The sequence below is a fragment of the Leguminivora glycinivorella genome, chromosome Z, assembly GCF_023078275.1.
Source record: "Leguminivora glycinivorella isolate SPB_JAAS2020 chromosome Z, LegGlyc_1.1, whole genome shotgun sequence".
In the NCBI taxonomy this organism is placed as follows: domain Eukaryota; kingdom Metazoa; phylum Arthropoda; class Insecta; order Lepidoptera; family Tortricidae; genus Leguminivora; species Leguminivora glycinivorella.
Window position 1 is genome coordinate 34,425,475 of NC_062998.1, and position 24,772 is coordinate 34,450,246.

General features: G+C 35.3%; 1 protein-coding gene across 1 annotated transcript; it reads right to left on the reverse strand.

Annotated features, from left to right (window-relative positions):
* Positions 1–16,563: 16,563 nt before the first annotated feature.
* On the reverse strand, positions 16,564–22,386 carry LOC125241484. Its single transcript, XM_048149997.1, has 4 exons — positions 22,299–22,386; positions 19,625–19,653; positions 19,117–19,344; positions 16,564–17,302 (listed from the first exon to the last, which is right to left on the reverse strand). The coding sequence occupies exons 1-4, from the start codon at positions 22,348–22,350 to the stop codon at positions 16,847–16,849; spliced, it is 765 nt and encodes a 254-aa protein (XP_048005954.1). The 5' UTR covers positions 22,351–22,386; the 3' UTR covers positions 16,564–16,846.
* Between the last annotated feature and the right edge of the window lie 2,386 nt (positions 22,387–24,772).

Genomic DNA, 24,772 nt, shown 5'->3' on the forward strand with positions numbered 1-24,772 from the left:
AAAATATCTCTAGATCAGTCGGAAATATCCCCCCATTTCTAATCGTGTGGTGTGTATTCCAATACTATGCAACTGCTAGCGACTCAGTTTTGAAATTAGCTCATCAGAATTTCGACAATGAACCATGATAACCCCTTTCTCAGAGTCCACGCATCGCCAGGGATATCAGGTTGTGAATCTGATAGGTCCTATTAACCCGTTCTTGCTAGCTCGTTCCCCGGTCGCGGCGAATATTCATTCCATCCACACTGTTGGACCGGAATAATTACCGTAGTAATTTCAACGAGTTCACAGTAACTTCCCACGCAATTACGAAGAAACCTTTAGAGCTCTCATTATAAGTCCAGAGCCTTCAATCTCCATTGTCGGAACTCAAACCAATTCCTCTACCTAATCACTCCAGCCACATGTTTTGGCGCATGTCTCATACTTGAATAAAATATACTGACTTAAGATCTGTTTGGATGTGTTTTTTTTTTTTATAAAACAAACCTTAAATGACATAAGCATGTACCTCAACTCGGTACCATATCATGATCAAATGAAGAAATGATTTGATGATACTAAACTTCACATATTTGAACAAATAACAAGGAAACAAATATTGAAAAGAGCCTCGTTCTCACTAGACGATTTTGGCCCTTAATTATGTCGATTGTCAAATACATCCCATTCAAGATGAGGTGTGTGGTTTTCGTATGGGTCTCATTACCTTGTGTAGTAGTAGTCACAAAAAACTACCCTTGAAATGGGTCGAATCCATTGGATTTTAACCTAACCAATAAGAATTTTGTGACTAATGTGTTCCCAAAATCCCCCCTTGTTTGTTCCCGCAAATTCCGAGCAAACTAGTTTTGACTACTTTCCAGCGCTGTCTGTCTGTATCAATCCACTCATTCCATAAAAGAAACATTCGAGACACACTTTCATATCTTACAACCGTCATATCCAGCCATTCAATCTATCAAACATACATCTATAAGCATTCATCACCTCTAACTTATACACATACACTCGTTCATTCCTCCTCAATTACGCTTTCATTCGATTGTTTACAGAAAGCCAACGCTTTTAAAAGTAATCAAAATAAATAATAAAAATGAAAATAAAATTATATAATAACTTCAAAAATTTACGTATCCCATTTTACCCCACTCTACTTTGGACTCGAAGACAAAGAAAATTTTATTTTATTTATAAGAGGTCCTACATTCATCAATATTTAATTTTTTTAAAGTAATTACTAACCGCAAGCCATTGGACAACATGTTACACCTTAATCATAATTTATCTGCTACAAAATTGTATGACGATCGAGCATACCAACTTAAGAACAATGACAGTTTGAGTAATGTCGCTAATAGAACACCTTTTGGCGGGGAAAAGCGTATATATATGTTATCTGTGGCTAAATTATTTTCTCTGATCTATCTGTCATGTTTACCGTCAAACCGCTTTGTCCACGAAAGAATGACAGATCTATTTATGTATGGACCATTTTAGCGCTATACTGCCTACAACATGAATCTGTAATGACTTAACACAAATGTTTTCCATTTAATATTTCAAATGTGGTCCGAAGAATAAACTTTCAGATCAATGTAAAATATGTTTGTGTCACTAAGTGAGTTTTAATTTTTATAACCTATAAATTCGTTAGGAAATCAGGCGAAAACGCGTTATTTTAATTCATTGCAACAAGTGTTTGGTGAACAAACCTGGCGAAATCCAGCCTAGTTCAGTGGACGTAACTAAACATGGATACATAACCTTCAAGCAAAGGTAAGCTCTTGTTTTATTCTTCAATGTGTCATGTCATCAAACGAGCCGTTGTTTTCGAAAACCTGCAAACATATCTGTGATCTCCAACGAATAATTGAAATTGGCTTTCTTTTCCGTAAAACGTGAAAATTTAACTTAATGAATTTATCCTAAGTTTATTGGCTGAGCAAACTCATTACTAACTTATTTATGTACTAACTCATGTAGATATGATCTGCAAGGCAGAGGTTCTCAAACTTTTTAATATTTTTTTTCCTTTTGTAAATTTTGTTGTATGCGTTGTTTTTTTTTTTTCTGACACAATATTTCTCACGGGCGTGTCTTAGTTCCAAAATTAAGCGACGCGCCCCCGTGAGTAGATAAATGAAATAATATTGAACCCTATTTGGCAGAACCTAACTCTAAAACTAAACCCTTTTCTTATTCTATAATATATGAAAATTTCTAATGTCTGACTATTTCCTTTCAGTGTACTGAGGACTCACTAATCTGCACTACTAGTAACAAAGTAATCCGACAATCAGACTGGACCCGGTCATGTTAGGTAAGTTTACATACCTACTGTGTACCACATACTACATACTTTTTCTGAACCTCAGTAAAATATAGTTTTATAGTAGTAATGGTGCTTATTATCTACGAGTATGCCTACTTAACAGGAATATTACAAGTTTCAATCAATTTTCATAAAATTATTTGAGCAATTGTGACAATGATCAAGCAGTGGTGGAGTTGAGGTATGGCAAGGTACGACCTCCCAGATGCTGGTAATTTTGTAGAAAATCTGGTGACGATTGTGTAGCTATTTAACTTAACTAATAAAATATGTATGTTGGCATTTGGCATATGCCTGATCCGTGAAATATTGCGACAGTGTAAGGTTCCGTATAAAAGCTGTGTACACAATCTAAGTGAGATAACATGTCATGTGTACCAGTTGAAAATATTGTTCATACATACATACTTGTTTGTACTATAGCAAAAATATATACTTATAGAAAGTTGAAATTCGCACTGTGCATTTAATTTATTCTGAAATTACTGACAGACATAGACTACGGTGACCGCTTACCGTCAAGCGGGACATATGCTTGTTAACCACTGATATAGTATGATGACTTATAAGCTAGTGAACTTAAATTAGTCCTAATAGATTAATACCTATATCCTAACAGACAGACATTTGTTGAAAATATTCAGTATAAAGACTTTGTCAATTTATTGTATGATGTAAGAAATCCTGTGAGACAATACATAGATTATAGAGTGACAACTAACATGCAAACAAACCATCCATCGAAGGATGTACTTGTCATAGTACCACATGCGTGTAGCTATTCAGCATTCATAGAAAAATGGCGGGATGCCCCATATAATATTGTACTTCAGCGCGACAATAAATAATCGCGCCCCCATAACCATTAGACTAAAGCCTATCTTCTTGTATTACTGTCTTAAATCTAGGGCTTAGGTATCCTGGATTATTTTAGGAAAATAATCTTACATCTAGAATATGTTAGCGACCTACTTACTGACCTATCTAGTAGTTATCCTGCCCATAAATGAAATTCTGTATAACAGACGCCTTCTAGGAACATACATAACATCAGAGAGTTCATAGACTATATCAGACAGCATCGAAGCTATCCGATCTCCGGTGTGAAGTGCAAACGTGATGTGAGCTTTCAAAATAGCCCTGAAGATGGCAGAGCCTGCTATGAAAATGTACTAGACATATAGAGAACTATTTGTTTTAACATGAAATTCTATTGCTATTGTACATAGTTCACACACTTATGTTTCCAATTCCGGTCACTAGGTGGCAAACTCTTCTAAAGTGTTACAGTTCCGCGCCTCCTATTATTTCAGATACATGGGTATTTTTCTATAAGTACCTAGTATTTTACGTACTAGCCCCGCCTATCCCACAGCTAGAAAAACATATATTAAGGCACAGAATAAATAATAGTACTTCGCACAGGCGCAAAGGAACGTCAAGATGTGCCAATGCCACCAATTGCTACGTAGCAACGCAACCCGAATGGTGCTGAAATCACCGTAAAATCGGGACGATGTTTAGTTCAACCACTGCGATTATGAGCTAATTTCCTAGAAATATATTTTGTCATAGTTTACTATGCTAATTTAATTTTATTATTTTATGTTTCAGAAGATACCAAAGATAGGGGATGAACATACAATCGATTCTGCATCGATGCATGACTTCGCTCGGAACGCGGCAAGAATTAACAATGGAAGAAAATACTACAGACGTGTTTATTAACAATAAAGTTATTTTAGTTTTTATGAAATAGCGATTGAATAAAAATATTAGGTATATGAGTTTTATTTAGAGATGACATAAGTCAGAAATACAGCACACCCACTCGTCTTCACTGCAACAAATGTAGCCTGGCAAGGCTATAAAATAAGGTTATTAAAATTCTGGTTGCTCGGCACCAAAAGTAACCTTGCAACGGCTACTTCTATTATTTATTTGTAAACCTTGGTATCCAAGATGTGTTCTACAGAGCACATCTTAGATCCTGGTCACGGCACCAAATGTAACTAAACCCCGCTCACCTTACTTATTTACTTACTTACTTGACTAATCAACAGTATAGTTAACCCCCCTTTAAATACACCCCGTAAACTTGGCCTTGTGATCGTCTAGCGTGAATAAGTAGAACCCTTCGAAGTGAACCGCGATAACCTAGATCCTTTAATGAGTATCAGCTGTATTTTTGACTAATTTTTAAATTTTTATTTATTTATATTTTGAAGAAGAATAAAGGTTATTGTAGCATAATAATATAGTGTTATAGAAGAGTATTTTATCAGATTTAGGCCTAGAAAGTTATATGTGAGAAAGTTAATGACGTAATGAAGAAATTTTTAGAATAAAAGTTAGTGAGTGAAACATACATGAAATAAATATTAAAAAATATTTTGGTAATCATCCGCTACGCCTTATTAGTGGTCCCGGCTTGGGCAAGGGCTTGCGATGCGGTATGGGACCCCTGACCCGACCAAACCACTTTATCGGGCATTCTAAGCAAGTAAGCCTGAAGGGCTATCTATCTACAAACTAACCCCTTTTTTATTTTGTTTCTTTTCACTAGCTAAACCCCCTTTTCCCCAATACTGCTAATAGACCATAACTTCTCGATCCTTCTAATGTATCATCAAGGCTCCGAGTAGTTGCTACCACTGAGAACGAAGTAAGTAAGTCTAGTAACTCCTTGAAGCTTTTGACTTGTCATCAGTGGACGGCGCTCGCATGCCACTGGGCCCTATAACAAACTTATGCTTTTTATTCCAAAGTATAGTTTGTTTCCCTAACCAACTTGATAGAATTTACCTTGAAAAACTAGTTAGCAACACTCACTGGCTCGATGCTACACGAAGAATCAGAAATTGCTACCACAATTATTAATTTCACTCAAATAAATTAAGTAATAAGAGGTTTTATAAATTACCAGTTTTACCACATATATTAAGATAATAAACACCACATTTAAAGTCCATTTAAACATATAAATAGTAGTAGTTAAATTATTTCTCCACAATACACGTTGACCAATTATAATTTAAGACCAATCATAACAGAACTCTACTTTCATAGAAATAGTGTGTGACTCTACCCTAATCCTATTGTTTTTCCTACTCTAACATATCTGAAACACAGACCCTCACTTACCATAGATCTTGTGTTCAGAATATGTACAAGTGTATCCCTACTAGAACTGTACAGTTCAGCCAGCGAAGCTGAGATAGGCAACCTATAGGCTTGTGTTCTGATCCCCCCCTCTGCTCTTGCCCGCGGGCTAGGGTAGCAGAGAGTAGATCGCCCTATCCGTGTATATATCCAGTATTCTAGGACACACCAGTACCAGCCACATGAGAGACCCAGCTGCGATCAACTTTACTTAGATGTGGATCGATCACAACCGAAATCCCCAGCGACCAACGCCAGCATGGACTAGAGCACCGAGTAAATAAATATAAATATATATAGGACCCCAGCCTCAAATACTGCCGACTTCAGTGAGCAAGGATTACTCCTAATGTCTTTCGTCAATCGTGAAAGTCCTCACTTCCATCTAACAGTTGGACTCTTTGAGACCGGTGAGAAAGTACGCCTTTTGTAAGTATAAATAAGGCGCCCAAGCCCTCCACTTGGAACAAAAAGACCCCTAAACGCCTCTTATTTGACACCGTAAGGGAAGAAGCGCCTAGCCGGACAACAGTCTGTCACAAACAATGATCTGGCTTATAATTTTCACAAAATAACCCCATAGAAAATTACTAAGTTCAATTTTACTGACCAACTAAACAACTGAGTGAAGTTTCCTTTACGTGCTATAATCTAAGCTTAGTTTTGCAAGAATTACTCCCTACAAAACCAAACACAGACTTATCTCCAAACACCAGCCATACATCGACCCAGTCTTTGTATTGCTTAACGGCACTCATGAAACAAAGCACAGAAAACTTCACTATACACATCAATTTAAATGTAACACTACACTATAAATAGAACACTAAAATAACCCCACAACTGACAGTAAAGCAATTCCACCATAGGTCTAAGTTCAACTGTACGACGATATTGTCCCCGCACAACCAAACAGAGACACAATTTCAAAGTTTACAATCACTTAGAATAATTTCCAAGTAAAAACAAACAGAGAAATAATAGCAGAACAACTTCACTCACCAGTATAACACACAAAAGCCAGAGACACTGTTAGTCTTGTAGATATTTTAAGAATGACGCGCGTCGGCTCGCTCCGACCCTTTTATAGATTCTAATTGAGACATAATTGGGACAAAACTGGGACATAATTGGGACTTGGGACATACTTGGGACATAATTGGGACACAACTGGGACATACCTGGGACATAACAGGGACACACTTGGGGCATAATTGGGACTTGGGACATAACTGGGACAGACTTGGGACATAATTGGGACACAACTGGGACACAACTGGGACATAACTGGGACATACCTGGGACATAACTGGGACATAATTGGGACTTGGGACATACTTGGGACATAATTGGGACACAACTGGGACATAATTGGGACTTGGGACATAATTGGGACATACCTGGGACATAATTGGGACTTGGGACATAATTGGGACTCATATAAGAAAAAGATCATAAGTGCTTTGTTTACTAAGTCATATGCCCTACGCAATAAAGTTCACAATCATCGCACAGTTGTTTGCTTGTCAACAGGTGCAGATTGCACGTGTTTTAGAGAGAGACGGAGCTATTGATATTGATACCTATCTAGTTCAATAGTGGAGCGTTCCGTAAATCGATAAATATTATTTTGTGAAAGATTGTTTAAATCAATTTAGTAAGTAACTTCGCAATGAAAGATCACATTTGTTCCTAATTGTTACATTGAATGATATATTCAGGAAGTATAATAATCAATATCAGTGATTATTAATAATTGGAACCAAGACGCAATATCGGAACGCCACTCGTTTGACAGATCAGATTGTTAGTGTCAACACTCCATTCATGAGAATATAGTTTGTAAATAAACTTTTTCCAATAAGTTGTGCATCGAATAATAGCGAACTCTATGAGTGACGACGTCACCAAACATGTGATCAACCATCACAGATACCATTTGTTAAAACATTCAACGAAATCCCGAAGGAAATATGCACCAAAAAGTTTGTCAAGGAAAAGTTGATTCGCCGCAAGTTTTATATGTAATAACGAGTCCACCTCCTCGTCACAGACGCTTGTTCTGTTACACGGTGAAGGAAAACATCGTGAGGAAACCGGACTAATTCCAATAAGTCCTAGTTACCCTTCGGATTGGAAAGTCAGATGGCAGTCGCTTTCGTAAAACTAGTGCCTACGCCAAATCTTGGGATTAGTTGTCAAAGTGAACCCCAGGCTCCCATGAGCCGTGGCAAATGCCGGGATAACGCAAGGAGGATGATGAATGGGGATGGGCACGGAACGAAAGCTACTTACTGATTCCTGTGCAAACCAAAGTACCAGCTGCTCCGGAAGAAATACTGAAGTTAATATTTTGCCGGTGCACTACAGATTGTAGTAGTGGCAGATGTGGGTGTGAGAAGGCCTTTATGTACAGCTAATTGTATTGTTACCTGTTGTGTGAATGCATTTATACAGCATCGTAATACAATCATGTTCATGAAATACATATTTTACACGTTTATCACATACATTTGTTGTTTCATTTCGTTTTAAAGTCGTATAATTATTCAACGGTACATGACCCAGAAGCATATGTACACATATTATGAAAGGTATTTGAATGATCTACAAGATTTTTCAAGAAAACTTTTGTCTAAGATAAATATTTTTCAAGATATGGAGAAATGTATGAAGCAATAAGTGGGGGGGGGAAAACGATTTTTAAAAAATTAACAGTTTTTAGGAGCTCATACCTAGATAATAGTTGAGAATAGAAAAAAAGTTTCTAGATCAAAGTTATAGAGAATTTTATAAGCTTTCAAGGTGTAGTAAACCAAAATTTCGTATGACGCAAAGTTTTTGAAATATGAGCAAAAAACCAAAAAATGGGACCTTTTTTCATCCCCCCCTCTGCGAGCTCACGTCCAAAGTCCGAGGACTTTTAGTATGTATGTCTCCTGACTACCCCTAACAACATCCCGTAGTGAAACTTTCTGCTTTCGGCCATTCCATCTAGGATCGTTCGTTGACCAAGCTAACATGCTATATGTAGATAACGGGAAAACTAACCTTTATTTTATTTTATGGTAAATAACTTAAATTGGGACTGGCAAATCACCTTAATCTTCAAAAAGCTTGAAATCACCTTAATCACCCGAGTTGATTCAATTAGGAGGCCGAACCCTACTGTTGAACCTCAGAGATGGTAGAGGGCGCCACAAGCCTTCGTAAATTGTCATATACTTATGTGGGTAGGGTACTGTACCTAGAAGTGATTAATTAAACGAAAGGGTTTTCCGGCACACTTTCTAAAAATATATTTTAATGAGGACAGGAATTTCTTTTTAAAGCCGAAAAATAACTGTCTACTATGTACATTTATACCGGGTGGAGTCTGTAACAAAAGCAAAAACATTAAACTGTTTGCTTATAGGTACTCCTTAAACTGACCAACATTTGTTCAGATTTCATACAATAGTACATTACGATACAAGTGCGTAAAAAGACAACCGAAGGGAGTGTTTTAAATCGACACGAGTTACGAATTTCCTTTTCGCGCGTGTATCGTATGGCGTTTTTGAGTACAGATGCCCTCCGAAGTTTCGACCTGACATAATAATATAATGAACCACTTCTGGCACTAGTGCGTAAAAAACATCTGTACTGAAATAGTACATTACGATACAAGTGCGTAAAAAAGGAAGTTCGAAACGAGTGGCGATAAATTAAAACACGACCGAAGGGAGTGTTTTAAATCGACACGAGTTACGAATTTCCTTTTCGCACGTGTATCGTACGACGTTTTTCAGTAGGTACAGATGAGCCTCCGAAGTTTCGACCTGGCATATAATGAACCACTTCTCGCACTAGTGCGTAAAAAAAACACCATCTGTACTGAAAAGTAAATATTAGCTTCATTATTAATGAAGCTAATGTTTATTTTTCATGCGCCGACAATCTATACACGGTTTTTCCGTTATCACTCAAAACCTCAGACACCCCAACTGATTTTTATTTTTTTAAACTTATCTATTCAATTATTTAATCTGATGTCTATTTATTTTTTAAATTGAATGTTTAAATTTCTGTGCAGCTCTACTCGACTTTTAACTATACACTCAAAAAAATAATTGCTAGCTACCATCATAAACCATAAAACGACTTATTTGTGTACATTACTGCAACGACATAAGGTTTACCATATGTCACTGTAAAACACTTTAAAGCTTTGTCACAGCAACCTTCAAATTGGACAGGTAATCTCAGTAAGCAAATTTAAACCCAACATTTAAAACAACAAGGTTGTAATTAGGTACGAGTTCCGTTTGTTATGACTTACGACCATAGCTGGGCACCGTTAATCAAATAGTTAACTTCGATAATCGTTAATCCGTTACTTAAAAAGTTAACTTCGTTAATCGTTAAAGCGATACATTTCGGTAGATTTAACGGAAGTTAAAGTTAATCGATAATCCGTTAACACGTCATAAAAATAGGACTCCACTGTAGGTATTATGTATTTCTATTTACTAAGTATCCACCAAAAACCATTGAAACCTGTGACGCCAATCGGTAAAAAACCGAAATGTAATAAATACGGTCTCTTCGGGCTTTTACCGCTGTTGGTTGGCTAAATCCTACGTTTTACTTCGGATTGGTAATTATAGGATCATTCATGCGGTCGCGATCGTGGTGCGCCGGTTCTTCAGATTGAGATTTGAGATGACAACTCGATGCTGTGGGCCACGATAACTCTAACTCGATGCGTCGGTTGCGCGATTTGTCTGTCATGCCTGATGATTGCACTCTATTCCCAGGTTAGTGATCGATCTAGCACGCCTAATAAGATTTATAAGATCTCGAATAAGTGATCCAAAGTCGCCAATTGATCTTTAGACTGTTTATAACCGACGGATCTGCTTTTACCGATAAAACCTAGGTTTTGCCGTACTACGGGCTTTTACAGTAGCAGTAAGAACGTGGTTTTCGCGGCGCAGTGAGCCGCTTGGGGTGCTGGATTAACGATTAACGGACTCGATGAAATTTAACGGAAGTTAACGAATCCGTTAACATTTTTTAAAGTTAACTTAAAAGTTAATCCGTTAATCGAAATGTTAACTTCGTTAATTAACGATTAACGGATTAACGAGTTAAATGCCCAGCTCAGCAGTTCTCGAAAAGTTTGTACAAAAATTAAGGGAAAAGTTAAATTTGTTTTTATTAATTCCTATTTTGTTACCAAGATTTTGTTAATGAATTGAGATTTTATTAAGTTTTATTTCGTCATTAAGGTTCTCTAGTATCTATATTTTCTTAATTATAACAATTATCCTGTAGGTATATATCTTACGAAAGTCGAATTATATTACTAAATGTTGGTAACAAAATAGGATCAATTAAAATTTGATGACGTGGCATTGTACAAAGTTGACGGGAATTGCTGAGCTATGCTTACGACTTATTAGAGGTAAACATTAAAATTAAACTGACAAACAACGTCAAACTCGTAGCGGAAAAAATAGTCGTCCAAGTAACCAGCCAGTATGAATACCCCTAAATCAACGAAGTAAGATAAACATGGAAGCCGCTTTTAAGAACATTACCGTTCAAATTCTTGGCACCGTTTAGCACACATACACAATTACGCCTACATTTACACAAGACAATACGTTTACAGGCCCTGTAATCAAAACTGGTAAACAAAACAATAGTCATCTCTTTTATACTAATGCACACAGATAAGTGTAACTGAAATGCATATAATGTCACTAACTACCAATCAGCGATTTTATTCGGCTAAAAACCTTCTTGCTGTACGTACTGGCCGCTAAGAATTTGCGGTTCATATTTGAATAAAATTTGACACGAAAAGGGATGGGTTTATGTCATACATTAAAGAACCAAGCAGAAATAATTTTAATTTTATGCATATTAAAAAATAACTACATAATTAATTTGTTGTTATGAAGTAACAACCTACATATGAAAATATTAATTATGTCGTACACGTATTCCGCTATAATAAGTATTTTTATGGATAGATAAATTCAATTTATATCTGTATATCAATGTATAGTCACGTTCAGGTTGTTGTCAGTTGCCATCTATTGTTAACAGGTGTTAAACGTAGGCTTTCATTTTATAAATTTTACCTTTTCAGGGGTGGTTTTTCAACAAAATGCCAGCCGAAAAGTGGTTCCAAGATCATAATACGCCGTACTGACACCGGACCACAGGTCACGTCTATTTCTATTCTACAACCCTCTAAATTAACAAGTTTAGGGACGCTTAGTGACGTCATCTGTCATAGACCAAAGGAAACAAATGACTACGCGTATGCTATACCATACGTGTCCACGAATGTGTTCAGGCAGGCAATTATGGTCGCGCGATAAATGATAAAACATCTGGCCGACCCTATCGAACTTACTAATAGTGCGATAGGGACGGCCTGATATTTAATCGTCTATCGCGCGACCATGCTTCCCGTGCAGATGGGCCATTTAAACCACTATGCCGGTGACACAAGGTCTGTGATCAAAATAATCGAACTCCTATGCCACTGACACGTACCTACGTGTGTTTAAACAAGTTTACTGGCCTATGTCGGCCGCACAGCAGGCAGGCAAACATGGTCTCGCGATAAATAATAAAATATCAGGCAGGCAATTATGGCCGCGCGATAAATGATAAAACATCTGGCCGTTCCTATCGCACTTACTAATAGTGCGATAGGGACGGCACGGTATCGCGCGACCACACTTGCTTGGCAGATGTGTTTAAATACTTCATATCCCTATACCGCTGGCATAGGAATAAAAAATTGACTTATGCCAGTGGCATAGGAATGAGAATTTAGTATATCTACCGGCATAGTGTAGGCATTTAAGTAGTAAAACAGTGCCGGGGAGAAACGCTTCGAATAAAATTACACAAAAATGAAAGTTTTTAAATATCAATGGCTATTAAAAATATTGCATAACATCATCCCCATACAAAAATAGCTCGTACAAAATAAATCGAAATAATTATGATCCTCGCCAAATTACACATGAAACTCAATCCCATATTTTTCTCCGTATTTGTTGGAACGACTAGCACATGATATTACAAAACAGTACGGCATATTCTTTTTGTAAACGTTCCGACTGGCCGCCATTAGCGCACTGACAAGCTCCGTGGCACAATTTTGAGGCCCCGCCTACCGTGGCACAATATTCGTGGGGTCATTTTTGAGAGCTCTTTAGACATCTAGGTATATTAACAATCGCTGCCCTAAATACTGAAAAAGGTATAAGTACAACCTCTAGCAATGCGATATGCACAATGCTGTATTACGAATTTGTAGAATGGGCACGAAAAAAAAACTAATAATACAAAAAATATATATATTACTCCCATCAAGATATAGCTCAATCGATTCTACTCTCGATTCTGAACAAAGAGTTTTCAGGTTTTTAGTGTTAAGTGAAATACGGTTTAGATTAACATGGCTAATGATGTTTTTGCCTAATTAAGTTAAAGTAAACTTTATAAAGGTTTTTTGTGGTTTTCAAGTCGTAATAAAATATGGTAGTATTTTTTTCAGTTAATTCGACAGTAATAAATAATATAAAATAGACTTTAAAAATATAATATAATAAGTTTCAGGAATACGAGTATTTCACTTCACTCATGAAGTCATGTCAGTAAAGAATATCGTACCTATAATCTGACTGCCTAATTTACTCCAAAAAACAGAACTTCAACAACCGTATGTGCAGATGCGATAGTTTTACACGACTGTTTTAATAACATTTAAAACTATTCTCCATTCGGGATATCATTTTTGCACCCTTTTTATGCCAATTTTGATCTATCGTGTGGCACAACGCATGCGCGCCGCACTGCGCTCGCTTAAACGACGTAAAAAAAAATTAAGCATCTGCATTTGTGGCATTATTATACGTCCATTGCTTTTACTTACGTCGTTGTTCAGAAAAATATCTCAAAAACTACTGTAAAATGTACTATTTTAAGGCTTTATCCGCAATAAAAAGAATATCGACGTAAAGTCACATGTTGCATTGTTTTACCAAGGGTGCGTATAGGCTACTAGACTCTATAAGTATCTAATTTGGCACAAGAAATGATTATTTCCTGTAGTATTTGACATAAGAAATCAATTTTTATAGATTTTGAGTATTAAAAGTGTATGGTGGCTACGTATTTTCGATTGTGTGTAATATTTATTTCAACTTTGGCCACCAAAACGCTGTCAGACGTGTAGTGACGTCATAGAACCTAACTTAACTTCATGCCGAGTCAATCACTGACATGATGAACTTTATGCCTCATAACTCTCATAAGTCATAAATTAAATGTCAGAAAATTTTGTGCTCAATTCGATTTACGTCATGCGCAGACAATCTATAGATTAACATGGCTAATGATGTTTTTGCCAAAATTAAGTTAAAGTAAACTTTATAAATGTTTTCTGTGGTTTTCAAGTCGTAATAAAATATGGTAGTACTTTGTTTCGGTTAATTGGACAGTAATAAATAATATAAAAAAGGGTCAAGTAGCCTATTTTAAACCACATGACATGTATTTAAAACATTCCACTAGTCATATCCATATTAATATTTAAATCGCTACCTGAAACCCGCTCTCTACTTATTACCTACATGTCTGCGCGATTAATCTATGATTTCGTTTCACTATAGCTCCGCGTTTGAGGAGCGCGTCCCTTCATTAACCCTTAAATGCATAGTGATGTATATATGCATCATGCATTTTTGACTCGGATCTATTGACAGCATGTCAAAATTCAAATTTGAATCTTTGTCAAGGTCGTTAAAATAATTAGGTACTTAAAATGAAGTTAGATCAAAATGGCTTGTCTACTAACCGATGAAATGTGATACCGTTGCTTTTTTATTTTCTAAAATGCCTTAAAAAACAATATATTAATGCGCAGGAAGGCATTTTCACATATTATTTTGTACAACCTCATCAAGCAACGCGCAGAGACTGACTGAGGCAACTGTATTCCATGGGCCAATTTTCAAAGTTGTCCACTCCACTTTTTTTTTGGATTTGGAAATTTTTATGTGGTTTCCACTCAGAATCGCGAGCTGTTTCCATTCTAATACGAGAAAAAAAAGTTTTTTTCCCATTCCGTTACCATTTTTAGGGTTCCGTAGTCAACTAGGAACCCTTATATTTCATACATTTTGTATGGCGGTAACGGAATGGAAGGTTCGAAAAAATGTATGGAAATCTTGGACATTTTTTTTCTCCTATCAAGATCGAAAGACCACACGATTCTGAGTATTAAATAATCGCGTAAAAAAATACCCATGTTATAAAAAAAGTGGGGTGGACAACTGAAAAAAATGGCCCCCATGGACTTATGTTCGCAGCGTCCTCTCTAGTACATTATACCTCAATGTCAATGTATAGGCTACACTTAAATTTTTGCTTTTGTTACAGGGCCCACCCGGTATATTTTGAGATAAAAGTACGGTCACGGACTTTATTTGTTGTTCCACTTCATTCTAGAGGTAGGTATACTGGACATTTCATAGTGCAGCATAGCTAAGAAGTGTCCAGTATAAAACATGAGATAGAAGTGGATGCACGATTAAAGTCACGACATAAGAAATAATTTTTCACCAGACCAACTGATAAAGGATCTCTGTGCTGTTTGAAAACAGATAGCAAAATTGCATTTTATCCACAAGAGTGCAAATAATTTTATAGGTAAGTCAATTCTTTTATAAATTTTAATAGGTAAATTCTACCAGCCAGATTAAGACATCAAGTTATAATTTGTATGAAATTACTAATCAATGATGATTTTGAACCATAAATATTGAATAATGATGGATTTGATTTAATTTGATGTTATAAAGTGAGTATTTTGTTCGTGTTGGTGTGGTGAAAAAATTTGTGTTTAACTCGGTGGCAAAGTTTGTTTAACCTTCGTACCTTGAAACCCTCGCAACGCTCAAAATTCCACTTTTATATTTATATACATATTGGAATCTTTCGCTTGCTCGGGTATCAATATTGGCACGTGCGGTTAAACAACAACTTTGCCCCCTTGTAAAACAAATAACTAGAGAACGGATGTCAGGTAGCGATGTAAATATTAATCAGCAGTTCTCGAAAAGTTTGTAAAAAATTAAGGAAAAAGTTAAATTTGTTTTTATTATTCCTATTTTGTTACCAAGATTTTTTTGATGAATAAATTGAGATTTTAGTAAGTTTTATTTTGTCATTAAGGTTCTCAGTAAGTATCTATATTTTCTTAATTATAACAATTATCCTGTATATATCTGACGAAAGTCGACTTATATTCTAAATGTTGGTAACAAAATAGGATCAATTAAAATTTGCTGACGGTTCGGAGGGTTCCAATTGGTTGACTGTACATAGTCATATGTACAGTCAACCAATTGGAACCCTAGGCCACTCTACAACCACGTCAAAATGACAAGCAGTAAGAGATTTCTTACAATCTGATTTATAACGTCACTATGGCATAGTTCTACAGTGGCCTAGGGTTCCAATTGGTTGACTGTATGTACAAAGTATTCGGGAACTGCTCTAACATGGATATGACTCCCATAATTTAATATTTTTTCTACACACAAAAAAATGTATCGGAACATAAAAGTAAAACCCTTTTTGGATGCTTTTGTGAATACTGGGCAAAGATTATGATGATAATACATAAAAAAATGTTTGTAAATTTTTTTGAAATAGTTTATTAAATTATTAATTTAACCTCTTCTTTAATATTTCGTCTGCGCATTGCACAGTAAAAACTTATATTACGACTCAAAGAATAAAAAAATGTACAAAATAGAAAATCATTTATTCAGCAAATAGGCCACACGGGCACTAGTTTACATTTCAACATTACTGAGTATTCATTAAAGTTAAACAAATTAAATTAGTAGAAATATTAACAACTAAAAATATTAATGTGATGTAATATAATAAATTGAAAGACCAAGGAGGGCGATTTTTGAATCTCGCATACGGGATTTTGTCACTAAAATACCGGTTGAAAACGGTGACTTGCCTATTTTCTTCAGTGACAATTTTCTGAATTAGAACGCGTGAGACTTAAAAATCGGCCCGCTTATTATAATATAAACCACATGACATGTACCTATTTAAAGAATTGCACTAGTCATATCCATATTAATATTTCAATCGCTACCTTAAATCCGCTCTCTACAAATAACTATTGTTTTATGTAGGTATACAATACCATTACTACTGCAAGTACTTCTTTAAATATCGCCAGTGTCTTCAAGTACACTCGTCCACGGACACAACACTTGCCCTTACATTTGTAGTAGGTAAGTATTATATTTTCTTTTTAACTAGCTGCTGAAGCCGAAGCGTGTGGTCCGCCATGCCCAGGAATCTCAGAGATTTCCGTACATTTCTTGGACTATGAGTTCTTGGCACATCAGCTTGCTTGCTTACAAAACTACGGCGGCTTTCTAGCTCCCCAAGGTCATCGAACTCATCTGCCCGTATTCCAAAACTACGGCGCCTTTCTAGGTCCCCAGGGTCATCGAACTCATCTGCCCGTATTCCTAAATGTAAACTGGTCGTGTTACTTCTCAAGGCTTCACCACTACGTCCTTTAATTTTATTATCAGTTAGGGTGTCATCTACATCATTATCATCCACGAGCTTATCGTCGTCTCCTGGAGGTGATTTCGAGAAAAATTTATCATAATATGTTTTTACCACTTCAGTCGCAACGTGAATATCATAGTACAATCTTTGACATGATGTTGCGTTCCTTACTAACTGTAATGAGGATAGTGACAAATTATTAAAAAGCGAATTATACACCCTGTTTTTATTGAATTCCGTTAACTTTAAGGGAAGGTTCTTTAGCCTCGTAACGCCCACCATACAAAAATCATGCTAGAAAATTTTGATCCTAATTGCATTTTAGATTAAGTTGAGTTTCATTTGTTCTAAAAATTTTAAAGACAAAAGAAATACTACTTTATTTATTCAAATATAAGTTAAAATCCCAATGAACCCAAATGTAGATCTCATTGCACATAGGGCGGCAAGAGGTTAGATCAAATACAATTAATTTCTCTAAGAAACTAGCGTCTTAACTCTTACGGTTATAGAGTTATTAAAAAAATAAAGATGACTGAACACGTGTGTGACAGTCTTTACCAATTCCTAATGTTATTTCTTTTGACATGTGCCGTCAATCACTTGACACTAACTTGAATGTTATTCTTAAGGGTCTCTCACAGTAATATATTCATTTATTATGTATGAAAATTTTGCGAATTTAACTAAAAGTGATATACAGGGTGGTTCCTGATAGTGAACCAAGCTATGTGTCGAATTTAACGGAAAACAAAAAAAACACGGTGTATAGGAACGATACAGATGGAATTTCCATAGAAATTATGTCTGAACCGACCCTTAAAACTACGTCGTCCGCCAAGTGGCTCTTAACTAAATTAACTCTTGCGGGATTATGTTTTCTACACCGTGTTTTTTTGTTTTCCGTTAAATTCGACACGTCGTTAGGTTCATAACCGGGAACCATTTTCATACATAATAAATGAATTAATTAGTGTGAGAGACCCTTAAGACTAATATTCAAGTTAGTGTCAAGTGATTGACGGCGCAATTGTCATGTCAAAACAAATAACATTAGGAAGTGGTAAAGGCTGTCACACACGTGTTCAGTATTTTTTTTTTAATAACTCAATAACCGTAAGAGTTAAGACGCTAGTTTCTTAGAAGAATTAATTGTATTTGATCTAAAGAACCTTCCCTTAAAGTTAACGGAATTCAATAAAAACAGAGTGTATATAAGTAATGTGTTTATTGTATTATTTGGTATGTCTTACGTTGTTTATAATTAAACATTCCTAATTTCTTTGCAAATTAAGTATTGAAATTTGTTGAAAATATAATCCAAGTAGAAATTACAATAAAATTGTAGGTTTTTGATGTTCAGTAAAATACATAACTCGAACGATAATCTTCATCCTCCTTGCGTTATCCTGGCATTTGCCACGGCTCATGGAAGCTTGGGAACTTGGGATCCGCTTTGACATATAACGATAATAATGATCCTAAATGAAATAAAACTAAGTATCTGATTTATAGACCACCAGTGGGGGAATTAACTAATAGGACGATAAGGTAGCTTGAACTGTCAAAGCCTAGCAATAGTACATTACTACAGAGGCCGGAAAAAAGCGGTTGCCGGCCTAAGACATATAGACGGACGAGCGAAGCGAGGCTGGATAGGTCTGAGGCGGGCAACCCCATATTTCCCGCCGAGGTATGTATGTATAGTGCTTTTCTCAAACATGGTATGAAATAAATAAAAGTCTACTGAAAATAAAAACTTTGAAACTGACTCCTAAACGGTGCGTCGTATCGCAAAAATAATCAAATTTTCCCCGTTTAACAACCCCGTACATATAATACGGTTTGTACAAAGAATAAGGTGTCAAGAAGTAAGAAGAGTGAATGAACTGGGAGATTTTTGGGGGATGTAGAAAGAATGATCAAAAAACTAGACCCTGACTCAGATATAACCATACCTCCGTATTTTATCTTTTTTATTTTCTTACCCCCTGAATTGTCGTGTCTCCTTTTTTATGACAGCGATGTACCATATGCATCTGCTGTGCATATTTTCTGCGTATAAGGTAAGCCAATCTTCCCACGGTGTAGGCAGAATGTCTTTTATACCTGCTTCTCAGAAACTCTATTGAGTCGTACTTATTCTGCATATTGAAGTACATATTTTTTTCTAAATCATACATCGTTTCTTCATCCCAGTCGGTGATTCTCGGAGTCTATAAAAAGTAAAACACTTTCACCGCGATAGTTCATCGTGAGATAAACCACACCTTAAGTATACCTAAGGTTGAATGGAAAGATCCGTTATAGGGATAAGTTCGCCGTCGTACATTGTATCTGTACTATATTGTTGTGTCTTATGTACATACATACATATTTTCTACACTGATTTCATCGGATTCTTGCAGCATGGATGGACCCAAGATATTTAAAATGGTTCGTTTTCACGACTGATAAAGGTATTCCTATCAATAAAAAACATAAGTTTACACTTACAAATTCTTGAGCATGGCTTCTGTCTGGTACTGTAAGAGGAAACAAATGTGATTTACATACATTTTAACATTAGGTACGTTGGTAGACACAAGATAATAATAAATAGTACATTGACAAGGGCGGAAAGTGAAGGGCTTTAATAACTCGAGTTTGTAAATCCTTCAGCCGCCCGTGATATACACAATGTTTTTCATCACACTCGCGAAGTAATAGCCAAATTTTAAACTAAATGTACTGAAATACCTACGCTGACATTTCGAACATTCGTCCGCCATCTTTTGTTGACAGGTCGTGGATGGTCTCACCCAGCCATTCACTTTACCGCCCTAGGGCGGTAAAATAGCTCATTACGTATCTGTATGCAGGCATGTAACACCGTTTACGAGCGAGCGTGATGAAAACTATATATCGCCATTCCGTGTACCTACACTGAAAATGTACATACAACCTGTTTTTATTGAATTCCGTTAACTTTAAGGGAAGGTTCTTGAGATCAAATACAATTAATTTCTCTAAGAAATTAGCGTCTTAACTTTTACGGTTATCGAGTTATAAAAAAAAAAAGATAATTAGTTAACACGTGTGTGTCAGCCTTTACCAATTCCTAATGTTAATTGTTTTTACATGTGCCGTTAATCACTGGATACTAACTTGAATGTAATTCTTAAAGGTCTCTCACACTGATAAATTCATTTATTATGTATGAAAACGATGAAAAAAAATATTTTTTGCGAATTTAACTAAAAGTGATATACAGGATCGTTCCTGATAATGAACCTAACGTGTCGAATTTAACGGAAATAAAAAAAAACACAGTATTTAAAGTACATACAAATAATCTCAATACATTAATTATATATAGTATTGAGATTATTGAGTGCATAATTATTTATCTACTTAATGTTATCGTGGTTATTGATGATACCTACTACAACCTTACAAAGTGCGCATATTTACACTTTAAAAAGTTGAAATGTAGTTAAACTGTATTCAAAAGAAATGCCATCGGAATCAGGAATAGGCTACTAACTGTTCAAACGATTTGCTAATATGAAATTAATTAAAAAATCTAGTATACCTAGTGATGACAACTTTCCAAACCTGTACGGGAAGCATGGTCGCGCGATAGAATTCCTAATGTTATTTGTTTTTACATGTGCCGTTAATCACTGGATACTAACTTGAATGTAATTCTTAAAGGTCTCTCACACTGATAAATTCATTTATTATGTATGAAAACGATGAAAAAAAATATTTTTTGCGAATTTAACTAAAAGTGATATACAGGATCGTTCCTGATAATGAACCTAACGTGTCGAATTTAACGGAAATAAAAAAAAACACAGTATTTAAAGTACATACAAATAATCTCAATACATTAATTATATATAGTATTGAGATTATTGAGTGCATAATTATTTATCTACTTAATGTTATCGTGGTTATTGATGATACCTACTACAACCTTACAAAGTGCGCATATTTACACTTTAAAAAGTTGAAATGTAGTTAAACTGTATTCAAAAGAAATGCCATCGGAATCAGGAATAGGCTACTAACTGTTCAAACGATTTGCTAATATGAAATTAATTAAAAAATCTAGTATACCTAGTGATGACAACTTTCCAAACCTGTACGGGAAGCATGGTCGCGCGATAGACGATAAAATATCAGGCCGTCCCTATCGCACTTAGAAATAGTGCGATAGGGACGGCCTGCTATTTTATCACTTATCGCGCGACCATAATTGCCTGCCTGGCCACGTCCATAGAAAGGAGAGCCCGAGACGATTGACCTTTTCCTAATCGTGACATAATTAAATTCGCAATATGTCACTTTTACTAGTTATATAACCCATAATAAGTATAAAAAAAACCCGGCCAAGTGCGAGTCTCGCCCACCGAGGGTTCCGTACCAACTTTCAATAGTTAAAATCTCATGTTTCTCAGATAACTCGACTGTATGTTACAGTATGTACATAATGAAGAGTATTATTGTGTACAACGCCATCTCTCGGTGAATTTAACTAATTTGCGCGACTTGTATAGCATGTTGGTTTTTCAGGGCTAATTCTTTATAATGTTAACCGATTTCGGCAGTTTTTATTTTCTTTGAAAGAAGATATTTTACGTAAAATTTTGTTATTCATTTCAAGAACGATATACATCCGCAAAGGTGGGTAAATTGAAATTTAAAATCTGAAAAAAAAAAGTTTCCAAAATACAGACATGATTTTATTTTTCCTTTAACATTTAGCATAAAACCAATGCTTCTTAAAATTTTCATCAAAGGTATATTTTTTTTACATTTTCCTTCAAAATTCATTTTTTTCCACAACAAAAAAATTATAAAAAATAGTTTTGATATGTACAATTTGAGCTCTTTCTAACGATACCCCATTTGACCTAGTAACTTGACATTTACAGTTTGACCCCCTTTCATTTTTGCCATTTTCTATATTTAATATGAATAAATTAAAAAAAATATACCTTCAATTTGTAGAGGTTAACAATGTTCATAACTATTCCAAATTTCAAATCGATAGCATAAGTAGTTCTCGAGATATTTACCAATGTGACAGACGGACAGAGCGGCGCCATAAGGGTTCCTTTTGTACCTTTTTGGTACAGAACCCTAAGAATAAGTATAAAGTACAACAATATGCTATACTTACATAATGATAATGCGAGGATGTAAAGAAAACGATATGTGTACAAGGCGAACATGATACCAGTAATAAGTACCTAATGTGTAGTCAACTAGATATATTTAGCGAACAGAAATTACGATTGCTGCGGAAAAATAAATGTGCACCTACCTACATACGTTGAACTTTTAATTTTTATTAGTTAAATTTATAGGTTTAGGTTATAGGTTTATTCAAATTAGAACTTTAATGATCCAGAAAATTAAAACAGCCGTATTTAAAAGCCTGTACGATAGCGATGTAAAAATGCCTACTTTATTCACCAGTCGTGCGGCAACTATACACCGTGGGCCTGAATAACCCGAAAGATTTAACTACGCATTGTTGATGTAACAAAACAAGCAAAAAATATTATATGCTTTTTGTGATTTTTGGAGATTTCCTTTAATAAATCATAACCAAAAAATAAAGTTTTGGTTATATTTTTCATATTTTTTGGGTAACAGGATTTATACAAAGTTTTTCTTATTTTGCTCATATCTGTCAATTAGTATGACAAAGCTAGAATACATAGTAGTATAAAAACCAGTCAGAAATGCGTTTTTGCCCGAGTTATAACGAAAATCAGTTTTAGAGATCTCTGAATCTAAACTAAATCTCCAGATATTTTATAATGACATTATAGTCTCTAAATGTGGTCAGGAAAACACTGTTTAAATCTTTCGGGTTATTCAGGCCCACGGTGTATATTTATAAAGCATTATATAAAATCGATATTATATTATATAATGTGCCGTGAATAGGGAATGAATTGAGAATTTCGAGCGCCCGTGTTTTTCAGATTCAGTCTCTTTGACAGGTAATCTAGATTTATGTGGTATATTAGTATGTGGAACACTCGGGCGAACTTATAATTATTAATTACATCTAACTGAGAAGAACAAACTCACAATGAAGATTAGCGAAAACCAACGGTTCATTTAAAAAAATGTTCTTGGAACCATTTGGAACGTAGTTAAATACGGAGACTTTTGAGTGTTCGATGATTTATCTTGAACTCAGGAGTGTTCATATTGTTCATAAACTCTAAGGGCGGAAAGACATTAGGTATTACAACGCGACGCGAGCAGATGGGCCATTTTTTTCAAAGTTGGCCACACACACACACGTGACGCATGTTGAGTCATAAAAGCACAATAAGTACATTAGGGTGTTGCTTATTTTATCGAAGTTAAAAAGTTCTATGTCTTACCTTTCAAATTGTTCCCTGGTACTAAAAAATCATTTTAGTTTTTTTTCAGAATTTTTCGTTACATTTTAGGGGTAGCTATCGTCACACAATGACAATTTTGATTTTTCATACAAAATTATATATTTTTTCTGTCTAAAACAATGCATTAAGGCATTTAAAGCTATTTATGAGGATATTTGGTATTAAGAATAATATAAGGTCAGGTGGGGTAAGGGGGACTATGGGGGAAGGGAAACACTGATTGGTAACTCTGAATTCATAGACTGTAGCTGGGTCATTTGGTGGTCGGTAAGGTACAACCTAGGATTTAGTTCCAAAACAAAAACAAAAATAGCGCTAGCTCTAAGGAGTGTGCGTCCTTGACAAAAACAAAAAATCAGTTGTCGTGCTACAAGACCACGAGTTGGACGAGTATTATTTTGTGTAGTGATTTGGGTAGCAAAAAGTCATGTCCGAAGACTTTTGATATCTGTAAATATTCCTATATATGTTTAATGTTCATGTCTGGTATTTGAATTTGAGAAAACTATGCCGTAAATATGAAAATTCAACGTGATTCATAACACTACCTACAAATGACATACCGGGGTAACGGGAATTACCATAAGCGGGGTAAGTGGAACATATGTTTCCTTTTCCCGATTTCAGGGGTCATGAACATTTTCAGAGACACATATTCTATAAGTACAGAAATTTTGTATTGATCCAAGCTTCAGTATTTTAAATACGATTAATTACTAATAATTAATAGTCGTTTTTAAATTTGCAATACTGAAATTTGAATTTTCGAAAAAAACTTGTAAAAAAATCTTTAAAAACAATTATAATTTTTAGTTAACCACCCCTGTCTCAAGCCCATATGTTCCCCTTACCCCGAATTTCAATTTATGTAAATATTTTCTATTTTAAACTATATGTCAAAGAACCAAAGTCTCCATTTGATTGATGGTGTTTTTTTTTATTTACATTGCCAGTATAATCCACACTAGCACCAATACTTTGAGATTTTAGCGAAGTGTTTCCCTTACCCCAAAACCCGGGAAAGGGAAACGGCAGGACCAGCCTAAACATTTTATCAATTTCCAGCTACATGCAATAAAGCTAGTTTAAAAATTAATTTCGCCCTAGAAAGCAGACTTAAAGAAGCATACTTTGTGTCGATCAAGATGAATATACGACATTAAATAAAGTGATTAGAGCTCGATGTTTGATGTTTCCCTTTTTGATTTTTAATAATTTTTATTCCTGT